General features: G+C 34.5%; 3 protein-coding genes across 3 annotated transcripts; 1 reads left to right on the top strand and 2 right to left on the bottom strand.

Annotated features, from left to right (window-relative positions):
- Positions 1 to 2,626: 2,626 nt before the first annotated feature.
- On the bottom strand, positions 2,627 to 7,337 carry LOC105964700 (uncharacterized). The gene is made up of 3 exons (XM_012989202.2): positions 7,098 to 7,337; positions 5,808 to 6,590; positions 2,627 to 3,169 (listed from the first exon to the last, which is right to left on the bottom strand). Exons 1-3 carry the CDS (start codon positions 7,109 to 7,111, stop codon positions 2,854 to 2,856), a joined length of 1,113 nt encoding a protein of 370 aa, XP_012844656.2. The 5' UTR covers positions 7,112 to 7,337; the 3' UTR covers positions 2,627 to 2,853.
- A 2,729-nt stretch (positions 7,338 to 10,066) lies between these two features.
- Positions 10,067 to 12,380, top strand: LOC105964699 (chaperonin-like RbcX protein 2, chloroplastic). The gene is made up of 4 exons (XM_012989201.2): positions 10,067 to 10,718; positions 11,585 to 11,676; positions 11,833 to 11,956; positions 12,061 to 12,380. Exons 1-4 carry the CDS (start codon positions 10,434 to 10,436, stop codon positions 12,187 to 12,189), a joined length of 630 nt encoding a protein of 209 aa, XP_012844655.2. The 5' UTR covers positions 10,067 to 10,433; the 3' UTR covers positions 12,190 to 12,380.
- Positions 12,381 to 12,391: 11 nt separating this feature from the next.
- On the bottom strand, positions 12,392 to 15,777 carry LOC105964697 (dicarboxylate transporter 1, chloroplastic). Its single transcript, XM_012989200.2, has 3 exons — positions 14,136 to 15,777; positions 13,351 to 13,572; positions 12,392 to 13,011 (listed from the first exon to the last, which is right to left on the bottom strand). The coding sequence occupies exons 1-3, from the start codon at positions 15,252 to 15,254 to the stop codon at positions 12,649 to 12,651; spliced, it is 1,704 nt and encodes a 567-aa protein (XP_012844654.2). The 5' UTR covers positions 15,255 to 15,777; the 3' UTR covers positions 12,392 to 12,648.
- Positions 15,778 to 18,267: the final 2,490 nt, after the last annotated feature.

The raw sequence follows: 18,267 nt of genomic DNA, 5'->3' as shown, positions 1-18,267 counted from the left end.
AGAAAGCTATCGAGGTTCTATTCAAAGAGCAATTTGTGACGATTCGCCTCTTCTTCGGCGCCGGTGGGCATGTTTCGATCTTCGGTATTCGATATCTTTCGGCCTTCGGTGTAGAACAAGGACTGCTACAATACATTAATTCTACGGAACTATTTTCAATTAGATCATCCACTTTCAACTTCGCAGGCGAAGAAACTGGCGAATTGTCTTGATTCTTCGAGTTTACAAGCTGCTGCTTCTTGAAAATGAGGGTTTTTCTTCTTCTTGCAGATGCTGATGATTTTCTTGTTCTTCTTCTACAAGCTGTTGGACCCATAATTTATTTATTTATTTAAAAAAAAAATTGTGAGGGGATTAATGATATGATGGTGACAAAGTTGTTGTGGTGGTTTGTTTTTGTTTAAAAGTGGTAGTTAATGAAGTTTTGAGGCAAAACCTATTAACTGAAATCTTTTACCAATAGAAGCATAAATTGAAAGGGCTACAAAGAAAGTGTTGAAACAGAATTGCCATTAATTACTATAGAAATTATAACCTAACAAATCTTTTGACTGAAAAATATAAAGTAATAAAAAGTGGAGGGACAAAGAAAACTTAAAAGCAAGAAACTAAGGATTTTGGATCAAATAGACAAACTTACTACTAAATCAAAATAATTATTAAAAAAAAAAAAGTTAGAATGCTGAAAAAGAAAACTGAAGAAAGCAAAACAAGAATGGCACGTACGAGCTAAAATTATTCTACGAAGAAGCAAATGGAGTTTAGAATGTAAGAGACGAGGTTTAATTTTAAGGAGAAGGTGGATTTATACAAGTATATATTTTTTTATCTTCTATTTAGTGTTACATAGGTTATACTTCATGAGTGCGAAGTGTATTTAAACTCCGCTTTGTATTATATACCGAAATTGCCAACCGGGAAGGAAAAGATTCGGGCAGTCTGCCCGCTGCCCCAAGGAGGGTTATAATGATTAAGGATCCATCAATTATGCAAAAAGCAGCAGCTGTTTGTTTGTTAATTGCTGAATAAGATAGAAAAATAAAGGATGGACATTCAAATGAGTTTTGTCCTTATTGAGCCAAAAATTCAAAATGTTGGTTCACTTTTAGAATTCAAAATTTGAAGGCACATTTTCTTTTTTCCCCAAATTAAATACAAAGTGGGGTATACCCAGATTGAACCTAACCCCTCACCCATTCTCTTCTTTTTAGATGCCATATGCTAATTATAAGGAAATTGACAAATTATATAGACAAATAATAAGAAAAGCCACTACACAAATTAGGGTTTATACTTGTGCTGCACGGGGTAAAATACACTGGGTATATATTTACTATTTATATACACTCAATCACAAACACACCACAATCGATGTGTAGAGCAACGGTAAAAAAATACGCGGTGTAACCTTCACACGGTGTAGCATAGAAAAGTAACCCTCAAATTAGTTACACGAGTCGATGCTTAGAAATACGAAGGAAAGGCTTAAAAGTTTATGAAAGCTTAGAAACTTGTTTAGATATATTCTCTAGAAAATAAGTAAACTCATTATGATTTTATTTTTTTGAAAAAATTATGATTTTATTAAAATTAGCCTAAATCAGAACATATTATATTCAAAAAAAAATTATTTGAGCTCTTAAAACATATTTTTTGGGTAAATTACAACTTCTCGTGAGGTAAAGTATATTTATGCAAAAATCCCTCAATTTTTATAATTACATCCACCTCTAGCAATATGTAGATTTCTTACATTAACATCCTTTAGTAGAGGCATGGATGTAAGAAATTTACAAAGTGTATGGGGCTGAATGTAATTTCTCAAAAAATAAGGGGTTATTTATATAATTATACTTTAGAGTGGGATAGAAGATGAGTGGGAAAGTGACATCAGTAAGAGATTAGTAGCACCATTAAAGCAATCTACAGACATAAAACTTAGGATACCCAAGAAAAACAAGACAAGTCTAAAATTTGAATTATTACCGTACAGCACGTGCATTTCAGTGTTTTCTCTTTAGCTTGGGTTGCATGTCTGCCGGCGGCGGCGGCTGCCACCGTGTACCTTAATTTATTTTTCTAATATCAACCTTCTTCTGCACGTGTTTTAATTGTGTAAAACCTAACATAGATAACATAGTAAAATTATTGAACTTGTAGGTCTATTCCATACTATAAAATTACATGAAATGATTAAAACATTACTTTTTTTAATCGCCCCTACAAAATTAATCACACGAGAGATAAGAGTTGCTGATTTAATGAAATAGTAGCATCTAATTCGAGACTCAATTTTTGTAGCAAGTTTCAGCAAGTACAAATTTTGTCAATCGAAAGCCTCACTGTTTAGTCATCGAATTTTACTTCGTTTAATAGTGCAACCGGAAGGGACAAAAGAAATGAAATAATATAAGTTAAGATATGATTATTATTAAATTAGAGACATCATTTCAAAATATTAATTAAAATCATATTTAAATATGTTTTTAAGGAAAAATCGATTTTTATTAGGCAATAATCGCAAGCGCGTGAGCTAAATTATTACAAGTTATACCTGCGATCCAAAGCGAGGACTCCCAATTGATTGATTGAATATGATCTAATCCAAATTAATCCGACATATGTAACCGAACGTGGAGTAAACATTACAAAATCGAAGTAAATTTCAAATGCCAAATAGTAATTCCATGGAAAAATTCAAAGTATAAATTCATACCAACATGGCAAACAAGAAACTCAAGCTAAACACGAAGCACAAGTTTCCTATGTTCTGTGACACTACAAGCAGTATATTTAAAATCGTAACAAGAAACGAGGGCCCAAAAAAAAATTAATAATAACAATAATAATTAATCACCGTCCTCTTGAGAGAGATTCGTTGAGATCTTCGGGCGACGATTGAAAGAGCTCTATATAACGGCTGCCAAGTGTCATCCTGTCCTTGGCCAAAGCTGCCTTTGCATCTTCTGCATTAGCAAACTCCACGAAAGCTTCTCCGGTGGGCCTTCCTTCGTAATTGTAGGTTATGTGAATTGATTCTTCCGACAATTTGAAATTCTCGAAGAAATCGATTATGTCGTCCTTGCCAGCCGAAAATGGCAGCCCCCTCATTCGTAGTACTGGTGTGGGTTCACTTTCGTCGGTCCCTTCGAACGATCTTGACATTAACCTGATTAACGTAAACTCATTAACTTCCGGTTTTAAAGTTCGTATACATATTTAATACGACCGATTTAAGTTGTCGGGCAAGAGGTAATTCTGAAAAATCTGTCAAAAGATAAGTAAATAACTGATTTCTTCATCAGTAAAATATCGTAACAACTATTCAGATAGGACCAGGCTCGCTTTTAATTTTTTCGATCTTTTTCCCGATATGCAGTACCTAAGGATCTGTTTGGTTCATGGAATTTAAAATGAGAAAAAAAAAATGCAAAAACAAATGAAAACAAGGAATTTGATATGTTCGGTTCTTAAGAAAAATGGTGATGAAATTGATTTTGTGTAGTATCATTTTTCCGAAATCATTTTACCTAGTATTTCACCTCCTAACGAAATAGGAAATCGGTTTTACCTAGTTCATTCATCTTTTTTACTTAGCATTTTCCTAAGTGATTCTCGTACTTTCAGCACGAGGACTTAAAGATAGAACCTTTATCATCTTGAAGTTCGCATACTAATTTCAAGATTTTATAACAGCTTTACTTGTACGAAAGAGATCCCCATGAGTTTGCGCCGGAGAAAGCTAATTTTAGATTAGATACGAAAGGTGGAATATGTACTACGATAAGTTCACGTCTTTCATGTATCCCGATGGAAAACGACCTTGAAGTTTCATTTATATCGAGGTTGGCATTCAGATACAACCATTATTACCTTCGATAAATCTTTCAAGGTAGCAATCTCTATTCTCTACCTTAGACACAATGGGGATGTTTGTTTTTATTTCCAAAACTCATTTCCAGTTTTATACTATTCATAAAACCGAGATCATGTTTGTTTGACAATTTTATCCAGAAATTCCCATTTTCTCTTATCAAATTTCTATTGAAAATACACTATTCATACTTTTTTCAATTTTCAAACCTACCAAAACCTACTAACTAACCTATATATTTTATTCAACCAACTCATTTCTCTCTCCTTCTATACATCACTCCTCATTAATATTTACATTCTCTCTCCTATCATTTCTCTCTCCTCATTAATATCTACACTCTCTCTCCTCTCATTTCTCTCTCCTCATTAATATCTATACTATCTCTCCTCCAAATTTCTCTTTCTTCTAATAATAATAATAATAATAATAATAATAATAATAATAATAATAATAACAACAACAACAATAATAATAATGTTAATAATAATAATAATACCAATAAATAATAAAATAATAATAATTATAATAATAAAAGAATATAAACAATAATAATAATAATAACAAAAATAATAATACTGAAATTAATATATGATGATGATAATAATAATAATAATAATAATAATAATATTATTATTATTATTATTATTATTATTAAAAATAATATTCATTGTAGAAGTAGTTATAAGAATAATAATAATAATAGTAATAATAATACTAATAAATAATAAAATAATAATAACTATAATAATATAAGAATATAAAAAATAAAATAAAATAAAATAATAGTAATAATAATAATAATAATAATAATAATAATAATAATAATAATAATAATAATAATAATAATAATAATAATAATAATAATAATAATAATAATAATAATAATAATAATAATAATAATAATAATAATAATAATAATAATAATAATAATAATAATAATAATAATAATAATAATAATAATAATAATAATAATAATAATAATAATAATAATAATAATAATAATAATAATAATAATAATAATAATAATAATAATAATAATAATAATAATAATAATAATAATAATAATAATAATAATAATAATAATAATAATAATAATAATAATAATAATAATAATAATAATAATAATAATAATAATAATAATAATAATAATAATAATAATAATAATAATAATAATAATAATAATAATAATAATAATAATAATAATAATAATAATAATAATAATAATAATAATAATAATAATAATAATAATAATAATAGTCACTATCACTATCATCATCCTCAATCATTATATTCTACTTTTGCACGTACTTTCGTAGAGAAAATTCACCACAACCAAACATATTCTCATTTCTACACCTACATAAAACTAAAAATACATCTTCATCCAAACATATTCCCATTTTCTACACAAAAACCAATAATCTACTTTTTCCATCAGAAATTTTGAAAACTAGAAATTCATTTTGGAAACATAACCAAACATCACCAATAATTCTGTAATCATTATTATGCCTTCAGTAATTAGATACGACTCGAGTCTTGATTAATCACAGAAAACGGTGCTTTATAATCCATTTGAATTTCATAAACAACCTCGAAATCACTAGAATCCGAAGATCTAATAAAGCAGGGACTAGTCTGTACAAAATTTTGACTCGTAAACTGTATCACATACAGCCTTGCCCAAGGAAAATCTAATGCGCAAAAAATATAATTCAAGTTTCACGAGTGTGTGTGTGTGTGTGTGTGTGTGTGTGTGTGTGTGTGTGTGTGTGTGTGCATGAGTTTGGCAATTGGCATACACAACAGATAATAACACAACCTTCTATAAGTTATTAAATTGTAAATAACGAGATATATAAGTACAGAATTTAAACCGATTTTGCAAAACAGAATAACGAGAAAAGGAAAGGGTAGCAAAAAAACTCACCGCCCCTTTGAAGTAGCTTCCTCCAACTCCTCGCGCGAAGCAGGGAAAAGCTCGACATATCTACGTCCAAGTGTCATCCTATCCTTAGCCATCGCAGCTTTCGATTCCTCGGCGCTCGCAAACTCCACAAACGCTTCTCCAGCCGCCCTCCCCTCGGAATTTGCAATCAAATGAACCTTGTCTTCCGAAATCTTATAATCTTTAAAGAAGTTCACAACTTCCTCCTTGCTAGTAGAAAACGGCAACCCCCTCATCCTCAACACCCCTTTAAACTCCGACAAGTCCCTCTCCTCCAACGATCTCGCCCTCGGTGGGGCGGCTGCACCACCACCGCCTCCGCCGCCGCGACGAGGCGGCGAACCGCCAGGCGCATCGAGCACTTCATTCGCTATAGCCTTATAGTACTCGTCCTTTCTGCTCCGGAAAACCTCAACGTATCTCCTGCCAATGTTCTGCCTATTCCTCTGTAGGGCGAAATCGATTTGTAGAGGGTACCCTAAAACGCAATAAGCTTCTCCGGTGAACTTGCCGCTTTTATGTACAAAGAGGACATCGATTACGTCTAGACCGTGGAAAAAGTCGACGATTTCGGCCTCTGCGCAGTCGAACGGGAGGCCACGAAGACGTACGACGGGAAAAGGGGGCGGGACGTAAGAATACGTAGGGGGCGGTGGGGGTGGAGGGTCGTACATGTAATTCGGACCGTAATACGACGATCCATGATCCATCAATCGCTGGCGTTTCAATCCCATTTCTCGCGCATCACCACCATCCGCGTATTTACTACATAGCCAAAAAAACAAAGACATTCACTAGGTCAGCACTACACCTTTCTGGCACAAAAAAAAAATGATGTCTCGTAAATCGTAATCGTTTTAACACGTAATGAGTCCGGAATTTCATCTGTAGCTACGGATTGAGTATGTAATTCTTACACCAGACAGATATATTTTTGCAAACAATGTTCAAACAACAAGAATCTAAGGAGCAATAGCATGCTAGAAAATGATTAATCAAACTTCTTGAAATATGAAATTTGTTATGGGGGATTAAGGGTATATTCCTAAAAATTAATCGAGCAAAGAAAACAATGAAAATAAATAATCAAAAAACAAACCCCCAAATTAGACTCGGAAAGAACAAGACAACAAAATGTGCAGAAACATAGTCAATCATCCTCGGCAAATTACGTTAGTTTGACATTAAATCAATCTGGATTTCTGAATACTTAATTGAGGGAAATTATAAAAAAAAAATGACAAGAAAAGAGTTTTTTAAATTGATTCTTACCCTCTGTAGAACATTGTACCCACTGTCGGAAGGAAATTTGTTTGAAGGGTTTTTTGTGCTTAACAAAATCGGGTGATGTTCTGGAAATTTGGCTACCGTGCACGAGACAAATCGACGAGGGGAAGAGTTGGAAGCCCTTCTGGTGAAACGGTGTCGTATAAACTTTTGTTTATTGGATGTTTGATTTCACCTCTTTTTCAGTTTTTCTTTTTTTCTTTCCTGGTTAATTCGGTGTTATCTAATTAAGTAATTATCATTATGTATTTGATTCTCAAAAATAAAAAAATAAAAAAGAGAAAAAAGATTATCATTAGGGGAAAATTGCACGTCACCCCCTCTAAATTTCTTATTTTTCACTTTACCCCCTCAAGTATTTAAAAAGTGAATTGCCCCCCTTTAAAATATTATTCTTGTTGCACATTGCCCCGATAGCAAAATTTCGATGAGTTATTTCGTTGGAATTGAGTTTTCTTGTTGCATGTTGCCCCTTTAAATTTTATTTATGTTGCACGTTGGCTGTTAAAAAATATTATTTTTCTACACATTGCCCCTTTAAAATGTGATTTTTGTTGTATGATGCCCATAAAAAAATGGCTTTTGGAGCAAAGTGCAACAAAAAGAATATTTCGAAGGAGGATTATCCATTTCTTTGAATTTTTAGGTGGAGAATTACAAAAATGAAAAATTTATAGAGTGGTGTATTTTAGCCTTATCATTATGCATTAAAAAATTGTAACAAAAGTATGTAGATATAAAATAATTATTTGAGTTTTGTCTGACTATTTGTTGAATATAATCGAATTAAAATAAATAGTTACAATCGAGCTCGAGCTAGAAGTCTTATGGAATGAAACAATATCTGGGTCAATTTTCAGTACACCCCTAAAATCTATTTTTTTAACAAATCAGACAACTCTTATTTTCACAATTAAAATGCTTTACTTGTTATTAATCAAAATATTTTAACTTCACTATTTTTATGAAGAATATAATTTAAAAAATACTTTTAAATTGAGTATCTGATAATTTGATTTATTTCCAGTGCACAATACATAAATGGCTATGATTTTAAATAAATTGTTCAGCATAAATAATATATAAACTATTGTCTGCAGAAACCAATTTAAGGAAAAGTGTTAAGATATTATAATTATTTAGACCAGAATATCTCAAAGTTTGTTGAATTAATAGTTAGGTAATTATCCAAAAAAAAAAAAAAGAATTAATAGTTAGGTAGCTAGTTTCGTAGTGATTACTGTTTCACAAAATATGAATGGTTCTAATTGTTCTTTTTTTTTTCTTTTTTTTTCTTTGTAATAAAGGAACCGTGCGCAGCCAACTAATAAACCGTGTGCAGCCAACCAATAGGTGCACTGAAAAGACCTACATTCTTGTAAAATAGCTTGAATTGAAAAATCAATAGTCAACTTTTAGCAACGAGTAATCTAAAATAAACGAGCATATACTAAAGTTGATCACTAAAAGTAAAACTGACTGTAATTAAATTAAGGAAAAAATAACAAATGATCCTTAGTTGTTGACAAAATTATAAGGACAAGGGTACTTGAAATATTTGTCTTAGCTGAAAGTCCATAGGAAAACAATTTCATTTGTTACAAATACATTGAATTGATGTACCGTTTCTATCTTACCCTTGATTCCATTTTGTTACATTGAATCTTGATGATTCAATGTCGTTTAGGGCTAGAAAAAATGTTTTTTTCTACCTTAGTTCATCGATTTTTTTTTCAAAAGCACAGATATGTTTTATAAAGTGTAGAGATCCTTCGAGTACTTTTAACATGTGTTTGTGTTTCTAGGTAATACGATTTCATTTATGTATCTATCAACGTTGTATACTTATAAGCTTCATAAATTATTTTTACTCTTGATTGTTTTGGTTAACATAAATAATCTGGTATACAATGTTGATTTGTTGCCTTTAGTTCTGCATTTTATTCGGTTGTGTATTATTATGTGTTTTCGAAATTTAATCTTTGTAGAAGAAGTTGATGATAATAAATGACAACAAACACGATAAAAAGATACAACAAACTTCAGAAAATTGGTTGAAAGTTGGTACTGTATTTTTTATTTGAAAATTTAGTATCTTAATAAAATACGACAATAAACTTTAAAAAAATAGTTGAAAATCGGTAGCGAACTTCTGAAATGGAGTATTTTAACAAAATACGACAATAACTCTAAAATATTACTAAAAAATTAGGAGATTTCCCATATTTATAGTGAAGTTATGGAAATTTGGTTGAAATTGGCAAATTTATGAAAATCAACTAAAAAATGGAAGAAATTTATGATAATTTGACAAACGAATGTTGGTGAACTTTTGAAAATTAACAATAGACTTCGATTTTAAACTTACGATGATAAATTGAAGGTACATGGTGTGTTACGCATTATTCGTTGATGGGCGCGGACATCGTTCACATATGTAGTCACGATATTCTCATGATTTTTAACTGTTAAATTGTGGTTTTAATTATTGGATTAATACATAATCTACTAGAGGTTAAAGTACATGAATTATGCACTTGGATGCAGTTGTGCACATGAGGAGTATGTGTATGGTATAATCAGCTAATCTTATGTTAATGTTAAGAATCAATCGTGATTATAATTCACATGTGCAATAAAAAAAGAGAATATTTTTCATAAAAATGACGAAGGAAAGAGTTGGATAATTGCCCTTAAAGTTATTACACATCAAAGGAAGTATTTAAAATCTAAAAAAATATTCAAGAAAAAAAAAAAAAAACCAATGAGAAAATTGACTTGGGCAGAAGCGAGTCTACAGAATCTAACTAGATACGAAATTTGTAAATTAGCCACCTAAAAACACGGTGTTGACAGACCGACAGGGGGTCCCGCCACGTGGCTGAAGGCCACCAAATTAGAGATTCTAGAATCATCCAGGTGGCTAATTTCCTACGGTAAAACAAAAACAAAATGAATAACTTTTGCTTAAAGATTCAAACTGCTCTGGTTGGAGAATTTCGGACCTCAAATTATTCTCTGGTCAGAGTTCTTACAAACCCCATTTCAAAGATTCTTTCTTTTTTCTCTTTCTTTTGTTCCAAATTTCCATCCAAACACACTTTCCCCCTTTTCTTTAAATTCCGTTGTGTATTTGAACACCATTTCCGTCCAAGTTCATATCTGAATTCTCTCATCTCTGAACCCAAAGATCCAATTTTTATTCGAACCCAACTTCTATTTCTTGCTTTTCTTTCGTGGGCTTCTCTCATTTTCTCGAAATTCAAAAAAAAAAAAAATCAATAATACTGATTGTTTTTGCAAACGCGCGCGCGTGGAAAGATGGTCGGAACGGTGTCTGTAGTGGGTTCGTCGTTGGTTGATTCGAAGGCATGTTCGAGCGGGGATTTGGGTTTGCAGAGGAGGCGTAATTATTCAATTGGTAAGAAGCGTGTTCCTCGTATAGGGTCTTCGTTGGAGCTGAGAAGCTCGTTTCTTGATTATTCTTCCATGAAAATTCTGTCTGGTTCCAAGAATTTGAGGACTCAACAGAGGAAAAATAGGAGTCTTGTGGTTGTTGATGAACTTGCCGGACAGTATGAAGATAATTTTGATGATGTCAAAACTGTAAGAAATTAAATCCTCTTTGTTTTTTTTTTTTTTTTTGGTTCATTGTACTAAATAATTCGCTTCGATATGACAGAATTTCTTGAAAATTGTTTATTTATAGGAAATTAATGCTGTCACGTGGTAAAGTTAAATTAAAAAAACAATCTTTATTTTTGGGTAATTACAATCATCTATGAATTTTTTTGGCGGCCTTAGTCTTATGGTGGCCTTAGTCTTCAAATTTAGTAGAATCTTTTAATTTATGAACAATATTCTCCAATTTGTATCCGTTTTACACTATTCGACTCCATATTTTGAAATAAGATGATTATAAGATGTGTCTCTTGATTTGTGAATATCAGATCGGATCCTGGTGCATTAGATCGGATCGTGGTGCATCTGAAACTGCACTTTTGTACAAAATGAGTACAAACTAGAGTACATTCCATATAATCTAGAATCTAATCTAGAAGATTATAATTTGACACCCTTAGGGTTAGGGTGGACGTGTAAGAAGATTCATGGTTGAGGAGTGGTTGTAATTACCCAAATAGGAAGTGGTTTTCCGTAATTTGACCTTACCTCATGGAATGGCCGTAATTTACCCTTATTTATATTTTCTCTGGGATAAATTAAAAGAGGGTGTTTTGGAGATAAATTAAAAGAGGGTGTTTTAATTAGGCCTAAAATGCTTATAGTATAGTTACAAAAACGATAACACAATGAACTTCACATGCAGGTTCGAATAGTTTCGTAATTTTATCAATGTCCGTTTTTATTGTATTCAATGACTACATTTACAATTGAGAATTCACCAGGTCGATATTTGTTATTAATCTGCTATTATATTAGTTGGTTTTGATGAAAGTGAACTTTTGGTGCAGCAAATTCTCAACTATTTCACGTACAAGGCTGTTAGAACGGTGTTGAACCAGCTCTACGAGATGAACCCTCCACAGTACAGATGGTTGTATGAGTAAGTCCGTCAAATTTATCTTCGTTTATCTCTGTGCATTTCCGGCCTTGCAGTATCGTATTCGTAGATACTAACTCAATTGATGTATGCTCGTTTTATTTTGGTTGACTTTTCAAGTTTTGGTAATGTATTCATAATTCTTACTGAATCCCGCAGTTACGTCGCGACAAATGATCGTGGTTATGGGAAGCGCTTTATAAGCGAACTCGGTAAGGAGAGTCAAGAACTCGCTGAAAGAGTAATGGTGACTCGTCTTCACCTCTACGGAAAATGGATTAAGGTATGAGAACTCTACAGTGTCATTCTTTTTGGTTTGTGTTGTTTTCCTCTTTCACTAAATCGAGATCTTCATCGTATTTAATTGTGTTTTTTTCTTTCTAATAGAAATGTGATCACACGGAGATGTACGAAAGGATATCCGATCAGAATTTGGAGCTGATGCGTGAACGGCTTATCGAGACTGTGATCTGGCCATCTCCGGACGACTCAAACACAAACATGGATGGATTTTAAAAATAGAAAAGACAAATATTAAATTGCATTTATTAGAGTTAGGAAGATGTTCTGTAATTTCTTTGATGCATTTAATCTGTTGTATACTTACACATGTTGTATCTATAGTTTAGGTAGAGCACTTTAGATTATGGGGTAATGTTATCCACTAGTAAACAGTATTAGTTCAATATGCTTTTAGCCTTGTAGTACACTGCCTCCATTTTCTCAATTTCATCAACTGTTATTATAAGAATTTAATATCACATAGATTGCGTAAATCGAAATGAAAAATTTAACTCAAAATACGGCGATAAATAAAAAAATCTAGCTAAGACCCTCTCCGGCAAAGCTACTAAAATCTCGGTTCCATTATAAAAGGTTCGAAAGATCTCGAAAAGGAGGAACCGAATATGGTGCAAATTATGCAGAAACGGACATAAAATTCTACGAGAGCAAATGAATCCCCCGTGCGCAGGTCTACCATAAGCCGAGGAACTTCCACCACGCACCTCCGACTCCAAGCCAGATCACAAGATTGACGATGGAGATCAAAAACCCGTAGCCCCACCATTTAGCGAGAGGAACATAACCCGCACCGTAAAAAACGGGTGCAGATCCAATCCCGTAATGGGTAATTCCGCCCATGAGATTGGAAAGGAAGGCTAGGACCACTGCACCGAGGTACGGTGGTGTGCCTAAAGCACTGGCTACAGATAAGAATGCTGTGAACATAGCGCCGATGTGAGCTGCTCCGCTGGCGAAGAAATAGTGGGAATAGAAGTAGAGAAGAACGAGAATGCCGAAAGATAGCTGCCATGAAAGACCTAATCCACCCACAAACTGCAAGAAAATCAAAATTAAAATTAAAGACTCAGTAAAAGAAATGAAACCGGGCAGTGAAAAGTACAAGACACAGAAACGAGTACCAAACAAATTGAGCATCTATTTCTAAATCCTAGGTCGAGGGAGTCGAAGCTATAGCTATTGGGATACTGGGATACGAGGTCTCATATTTAAACTCTTATTACCTAAATGATTCTGATTGAATCCGGATTCTAGGCATGCTATTAAGTCTAATCCTCTTGTAAATTGCTCGACCCGACCGAATTAAGTGAAAATTCCAGATGTGGTAATAAGAATTTATCTATATCGAGCATAAAGTATAGAAAGAATGCACACCTTAACAACACTCTGGCTGAACCAGGTAATGAGACCGTATTTATTAAGATAACCAGCCATTGCAATGAGTGCAGCAAACCAAGTAAGAGTGTCCCAAGCAACTGATTCAGCTAGGCATTCCTTCCAAGTGACGACCCCAGTTATAAGTAGGACCGATAAACCGAGAATTGCTGCCGTGACTGCGTCCACACTCAAGGCGCTTCCGAAAATCCAGAGCCCGACCTGATATTTGCAGCAAGAAAAATCAGGACGAAACCATTTTGCTCGGAAAATATATAAATAAACAAGCACGGTTGTCAGTGAAATAAGACGAATCGGAGTATACTCATTTTCAATTAAATTGAATGGGAAGTTTCCTCGGTATTTAATCACCCATGCAATTCCTCTTAACTGAGTAAATGACTAAACGGAGAAGCATTTGTTTTTTCTTGACCCAACCACCTAATTGATAGCCTCGGAAAACAAAGTATCGGCTTCCAAAGACTATACTTAGAGACCGTATCATAGTAAACTACTTCATTTCAGTTAAAAAATCTAGTGCCCGATGACTTGAATCGCGTAAAATCGAGTTGAAATTCTTTCCAAGTATCAAGAATGTTTCACATTCAATCAATATAAACTTTAAAGGGCTGGCCAAGAAAGTCTAACATATTTGTACCACCATAACTATATGCATAACTCTTTAGCAACGAACACCAAAAATTAAAGAAAACAGTATTAATGCAGAAGCACCAAAGTATCAACAAAACCCGTAATCGAGGTGCGAGAGTATTGAATTTCTATACCGTGAGAAGCAAAGTTCCTGCCATAATGATTTCATTCTTCGACATGGGCCCCATCTTCGCCAGCTTCTCCTTAGCAAGCTTAGGGGCATCGGGGCTACTCTTAACTGTCGGCGGATAGATTATATACAACAACAACGGCACAACAATCAACGACACCAATCCAGGCACGATCGCAGCCTTAGCCCAATCCATCCATCCAATGGTCATATTTATGGTACTCGCGGTTAAGTTAGCAGCCAACGGATTGGCAGCCATAGCCGTCAAAAACATCGAAGACGAAATAACAGACGTTTGGAAACACGTAAGCATCAGCCACGAACCCAATTTCTCCTCTGTTCCATCACCCACATTACTACCGCAAGCCACACAGAGCGATTTAACCAACGGCAAGAAAATCCCACCGGCTCGTGCGGAAACCGAGGGAATCGCGGGGGCTAATAGGGCTTCACTGAAAACCAAACTGTATCCTAACCCTAGAGACGAGCTCCCGAATAAGGAGACAAACTGATAGGCGATTCGGTTCCCTAATCCGGTTTTGATAAACCCTCGAGCGAAGAAGAATGCAAGTGCAATCAACCATGGAATCGGATCTCCGAAGGCGGAGAATGCAGCTGCAAATGTAAGGGTTTTGGTTAGGACACACGCGCCGAGGCCCATCAATGCGACGGCGCCCAAGGGCAAGGGTTGGGTGATGATTCCGACTATGGTTGCTAAGAAAATCGAGAGCAGTTGCCACGCGATGCGGGAGACGCCGTTAGGTGCTGGGATAAACCAGAGAATAACTCCGACTGCGATGGAAGCTACGAGCGGCTTGATCGCGGCCCCCTGCCATGGCTGTGGGGGAGGCGGAGATACAGCCGGCGAGGAGGAGGCGGAGGCGACTTTTGTGGCTGCTCGCTTCGGGGCGGGAAGGAAGACGGAGGGTTTGGGTTCGGTGAATTGGAATTGGAATTGATCTTCGCCGAGTGGATCGTTGGAATTGGTGACGCTGCTCTTGATGGGAGATTTGAATCTAGGAGTGAGGCGGAGGGAATTGGGGGCGGCGAGTGGCCGGAAATTTGGGGTGGAGAGGGGGCGGCAGCGGAGGTTGAGGGAAGAAGTGAGTGCTAACGACGCCATTTCAATCGATGGCGTTTTCCGGCGATGGAGATCTGAAAGCTTATATCAATGCGTAAATGGTTGTGAAGGAATTTCTTTTAAATAATTTTTTTCTTTGGAAATGGTGGAGAGTGAGTGGGATGGAGGTGTGTGTGTACTGAAGAGAGAGAGAGAGAGAGAGAGAAGAGAGAGAGAGAGATGGAGCGTCGGATTAGGATCTAAGGGTGGGTGTGGGGGGATGGAATATACGATGAGGTTGGAGGTTTTTCAGGGGTTTCTTCGGAAACTCCGTCTGAGATTTTGCTAACTCCGCCGCTGGTTTTCCGTCTTCTTCATGTGCTAACGTGCGCACCTCCTCCTTACGCTTTGACATGTCAGCAGCATATATTCCACGTGGATCTTCTTGGGTTGGTGGGTGGGACTGTCTCTTTTAATAATACATTAAAAAAATACGAAAAAAGACAAGGTGAAACTAAACTATTGGAAATGGTCCCGCCTAGACCCTAGTTGTTCGATTAAGAAAACGTAAAATAAATGAATCTCTGTTTTCTTGCTTATTCAATGCATTTATTTATTATGATTTTTTTTATTTTTAAAAACTATGGAAGAAGCTGACTTTATTAAAAGAATTATATGCTACACTAAATAAATTGAAATAAACGTATTAGTGATACTAACTATTAGGTTCCTTGACCATACACATGGTGATGTATTTACCAGTGTTCTAAATATCGGTTGTGGCGGCCGATATATCGGCCGCCATATCGGTGGCAGGCATAAATAAACCTTTACGATATTTGTGTGGCGGTTTTGAAAATCGGTTTTTTGACGGTGAGGCGGTCCGAGGCGGTTTGTGGCGGTCTGTGGCGGGTCAAACCGATATATCGGGTCAAACTTCGAGCGATATATATATTGGAAAAATATTTTTATTTTATTTTATTTATTTATTTTTTATTACAAAAAAAATAGGGCGTTTATCTTTATTTTTATTTTTATTTCAATTCCAACTCATTATCTCTTTCAATCAAACCCGAACTCACCGACTCCGTAAGAAGAACCTGGCCTAAAAATAAAAAAAACATTTAGAACGATGAGGAGAGAATCAAGTTCTAAATGTTAAACTTTTGTTATGTGATTAGATTATATAAACGATGAGGAGATAATCAAGTTTAATTTTTTTATACGTTTCAAGTATTAACAAATAATATTTAGAAATATATTACACTAAATCTAAAAACAGATTTATTTCCGATATATCTCCGATTAATCACCGCCGCACCGATTTATCGTGTGGCGGTCCCTAACCGCCTCGGACCCGATAACCGATATTTAGAACCTTGGTATTTACTCCTACCATGTGTGCATTAGTTGAAAGTTCAATAAGATCACAATAAAAACTAATTAAAAGTACACATGTAAATCTAAAAATTATTCGTCATTTTTTTTATCGAGGTTCGTCCGGCGTAGATGCTCAGACGATCAAGTCAGAATTTGTGTTTATGTGTTGATTGTGAATTCTAGTTAACAAAAAATATTAGAGAGTAAATGTTCGAGTGAACCTCCTTTTTTATAGGTGTTTTCTTTCTTGATGTGCGAATTCCATTAGCGTTTTTTTTAATCTAATTATCTCATAACTTGGGTATGTCACATTTACTGGGTTTTTAGATTTTATGAGCTTTAGCTCGCCCAAAGTTCCAACTCAGTTCGTGCCACAAAGCTTATGGTCCTACCTCGTATCGTTGTATGATGTATAGGCGAAAATCATTTCTCCCTCACTAGGGTTTCTTGTTTCTTTATTGGAGCTGGACTTTTAGTTCCGGACCATCGGTTTATTCTTTTTATGTAGACGAGACCCGTATGAGCGACATAGTCCATATCATTTATTTATTATTCAATCGAGACTTCGGAATGTATCATTAAAATTATATCGAGTAAACGTCAACGCTCTACATTATATATTATTATTATTGTTAATTACAAATCTACTTTTTATGTGCACTAGGAGTCTCCCCCTATGCATCGCGATGATCATGACCTAGTATAGTTTGGACCGAAAAAACTTGATTGGTGAATGTGCTAACCTGTATTGCATGCAACGTGTTCACAGAACATTGGCTGACGTTTAATTTCAACTTGAAATTTGTCAGCGGTGAAAGCAAGAAATTACGGTTGTAGATATTACACGCGATGAAATACATTCGATATTCCTGCAATAGTCATCGAATATTTAACTAAGCGTAGCATCTCATAAACCAAAAACTACATGGCATTAAACGCTGGGGCCCATAGGAAGTGCACGTTGACAATGATGATATACATGGCAAGTGGGCCCACACAATTGATATGTAAGCCGAAGAAAGGAAAATATGCTGCCGGTTTTTTCTGTGCTTTATCATAGGGCCCAAAACCCAATTAATTAGCAATGTTTGGAAAGGCTTTGTCGATATTTTTAATATCCATAATAGTACTTAACTGTGGCCCAAGCCGAATTTATCGAGAAACACTTGTTAGTTGTTAGTTCAAAAAACAATATTTTATGCGAGTCCGCAAATATTTAAGCAAAGACAAAAAAATAATTGTAGCACGAAAACGGGAACGTGGACACGGTGAAACAGCGAAATAGATACTGGAAAACTCCGTTTTTCAAAGAGTTGGATATGAGAATGTGGAGGAAACATGTAAATATAAAAAAATCTAAGGGTAAATTCATAATTTGTGAAAATATTATATAGGTATCGACAATTACATATTTGTATCTACAGATTATATATAACTTACAAGTTCCGACATGTGTCATGAAGTTTCGGTTTTCGAAACGTGGAAACGTATGTGAGTAGAAGTTTCCATGCTTCATTGACAAAAGTAGATTTAAATATAATAAAACACAAAATTTCAGTTTTTGTAGGTTAAACCCGATTTTATCCGATTGAACTCCATTTGATATCCGATCAAACTAAATCTAATCCGATTTTTCAGTTGGTTAACCCAATTTTTTGATACTTCACCCGGATTTATTTTTTCGGTTTTATATATC

Source organism: Erythranthe guttata, chromosome 14 (genome assembly GCF_056151865.1).
Source record: "Erythranthe guttata isolate IM_541 chromosome 14, IM_541, whole genome shotgun sequence".
Taxonomy (NCBI): domain Eukaryota; kingdom Viridiplantae; phylum Streptophyta; class Magnoliopsida; order Lamiales; family Phrymaceae; genus Erythranthe; species Erythranthe guttata.
This window is presented reverse-complemented; position numbering and strand designations above follow the sequence as displayed.

Bases quoted from the DNA above. Each gene is read 5' to 3' on its own strand.
- LOC105964699 (XM_012989201.2), top strand. From the start codon at position 10,434: ATGGTCGGAACGGTGTCTGTAGTGGGTTCGTCGTTGGTTGATTCGAAG. The intron at 11,677-11,832 runs GTAAGTCCGTCA...TGAATCCCGCAG, and splicing joins CAGTACAGATGGTTGTATGA to TTACGTCGCGACAAATGATC. The intron at 11,957-12,060 runs GTATGAGAACTC...TCTTTCTAATAG, and splicing joins TCTACGGAAAATGGATTAAG to AAATGTGATCACACGGAGAT.
- LOC105964697 (XM_012989200.2), bottom strand. From the start codon at position 15,254: ATGGCGTCGTTAGCACTCACTTCTTCCCTCAACCTCCGCTGCCGCCCC. The intron at 13,573-14,135 runs GTATAGAAATTC...TGCAAATATCAG, and splicing joins CAGGAACTTTGCTTCTCACG to GTCGGGCTCTGGATTTTCGG. The intron at 13,012-13,350 runs GTGTGCATTCTT...ATTTTCTTGCAG, and splicing joins TCAGCCAGAGTGTTGTTAAG to TTTGTGGGTGGATTAGGTCT.
- LOC105964700 (XM_012989202.2), bottom strand. The intron at 3,170-5,807 runs GTGAGTTTTTTT...TACGTTAATCAG, and splicing joins GAAGCTACTTCAAAGGGGCG to GTTAATGTCAAGATCGTTCG.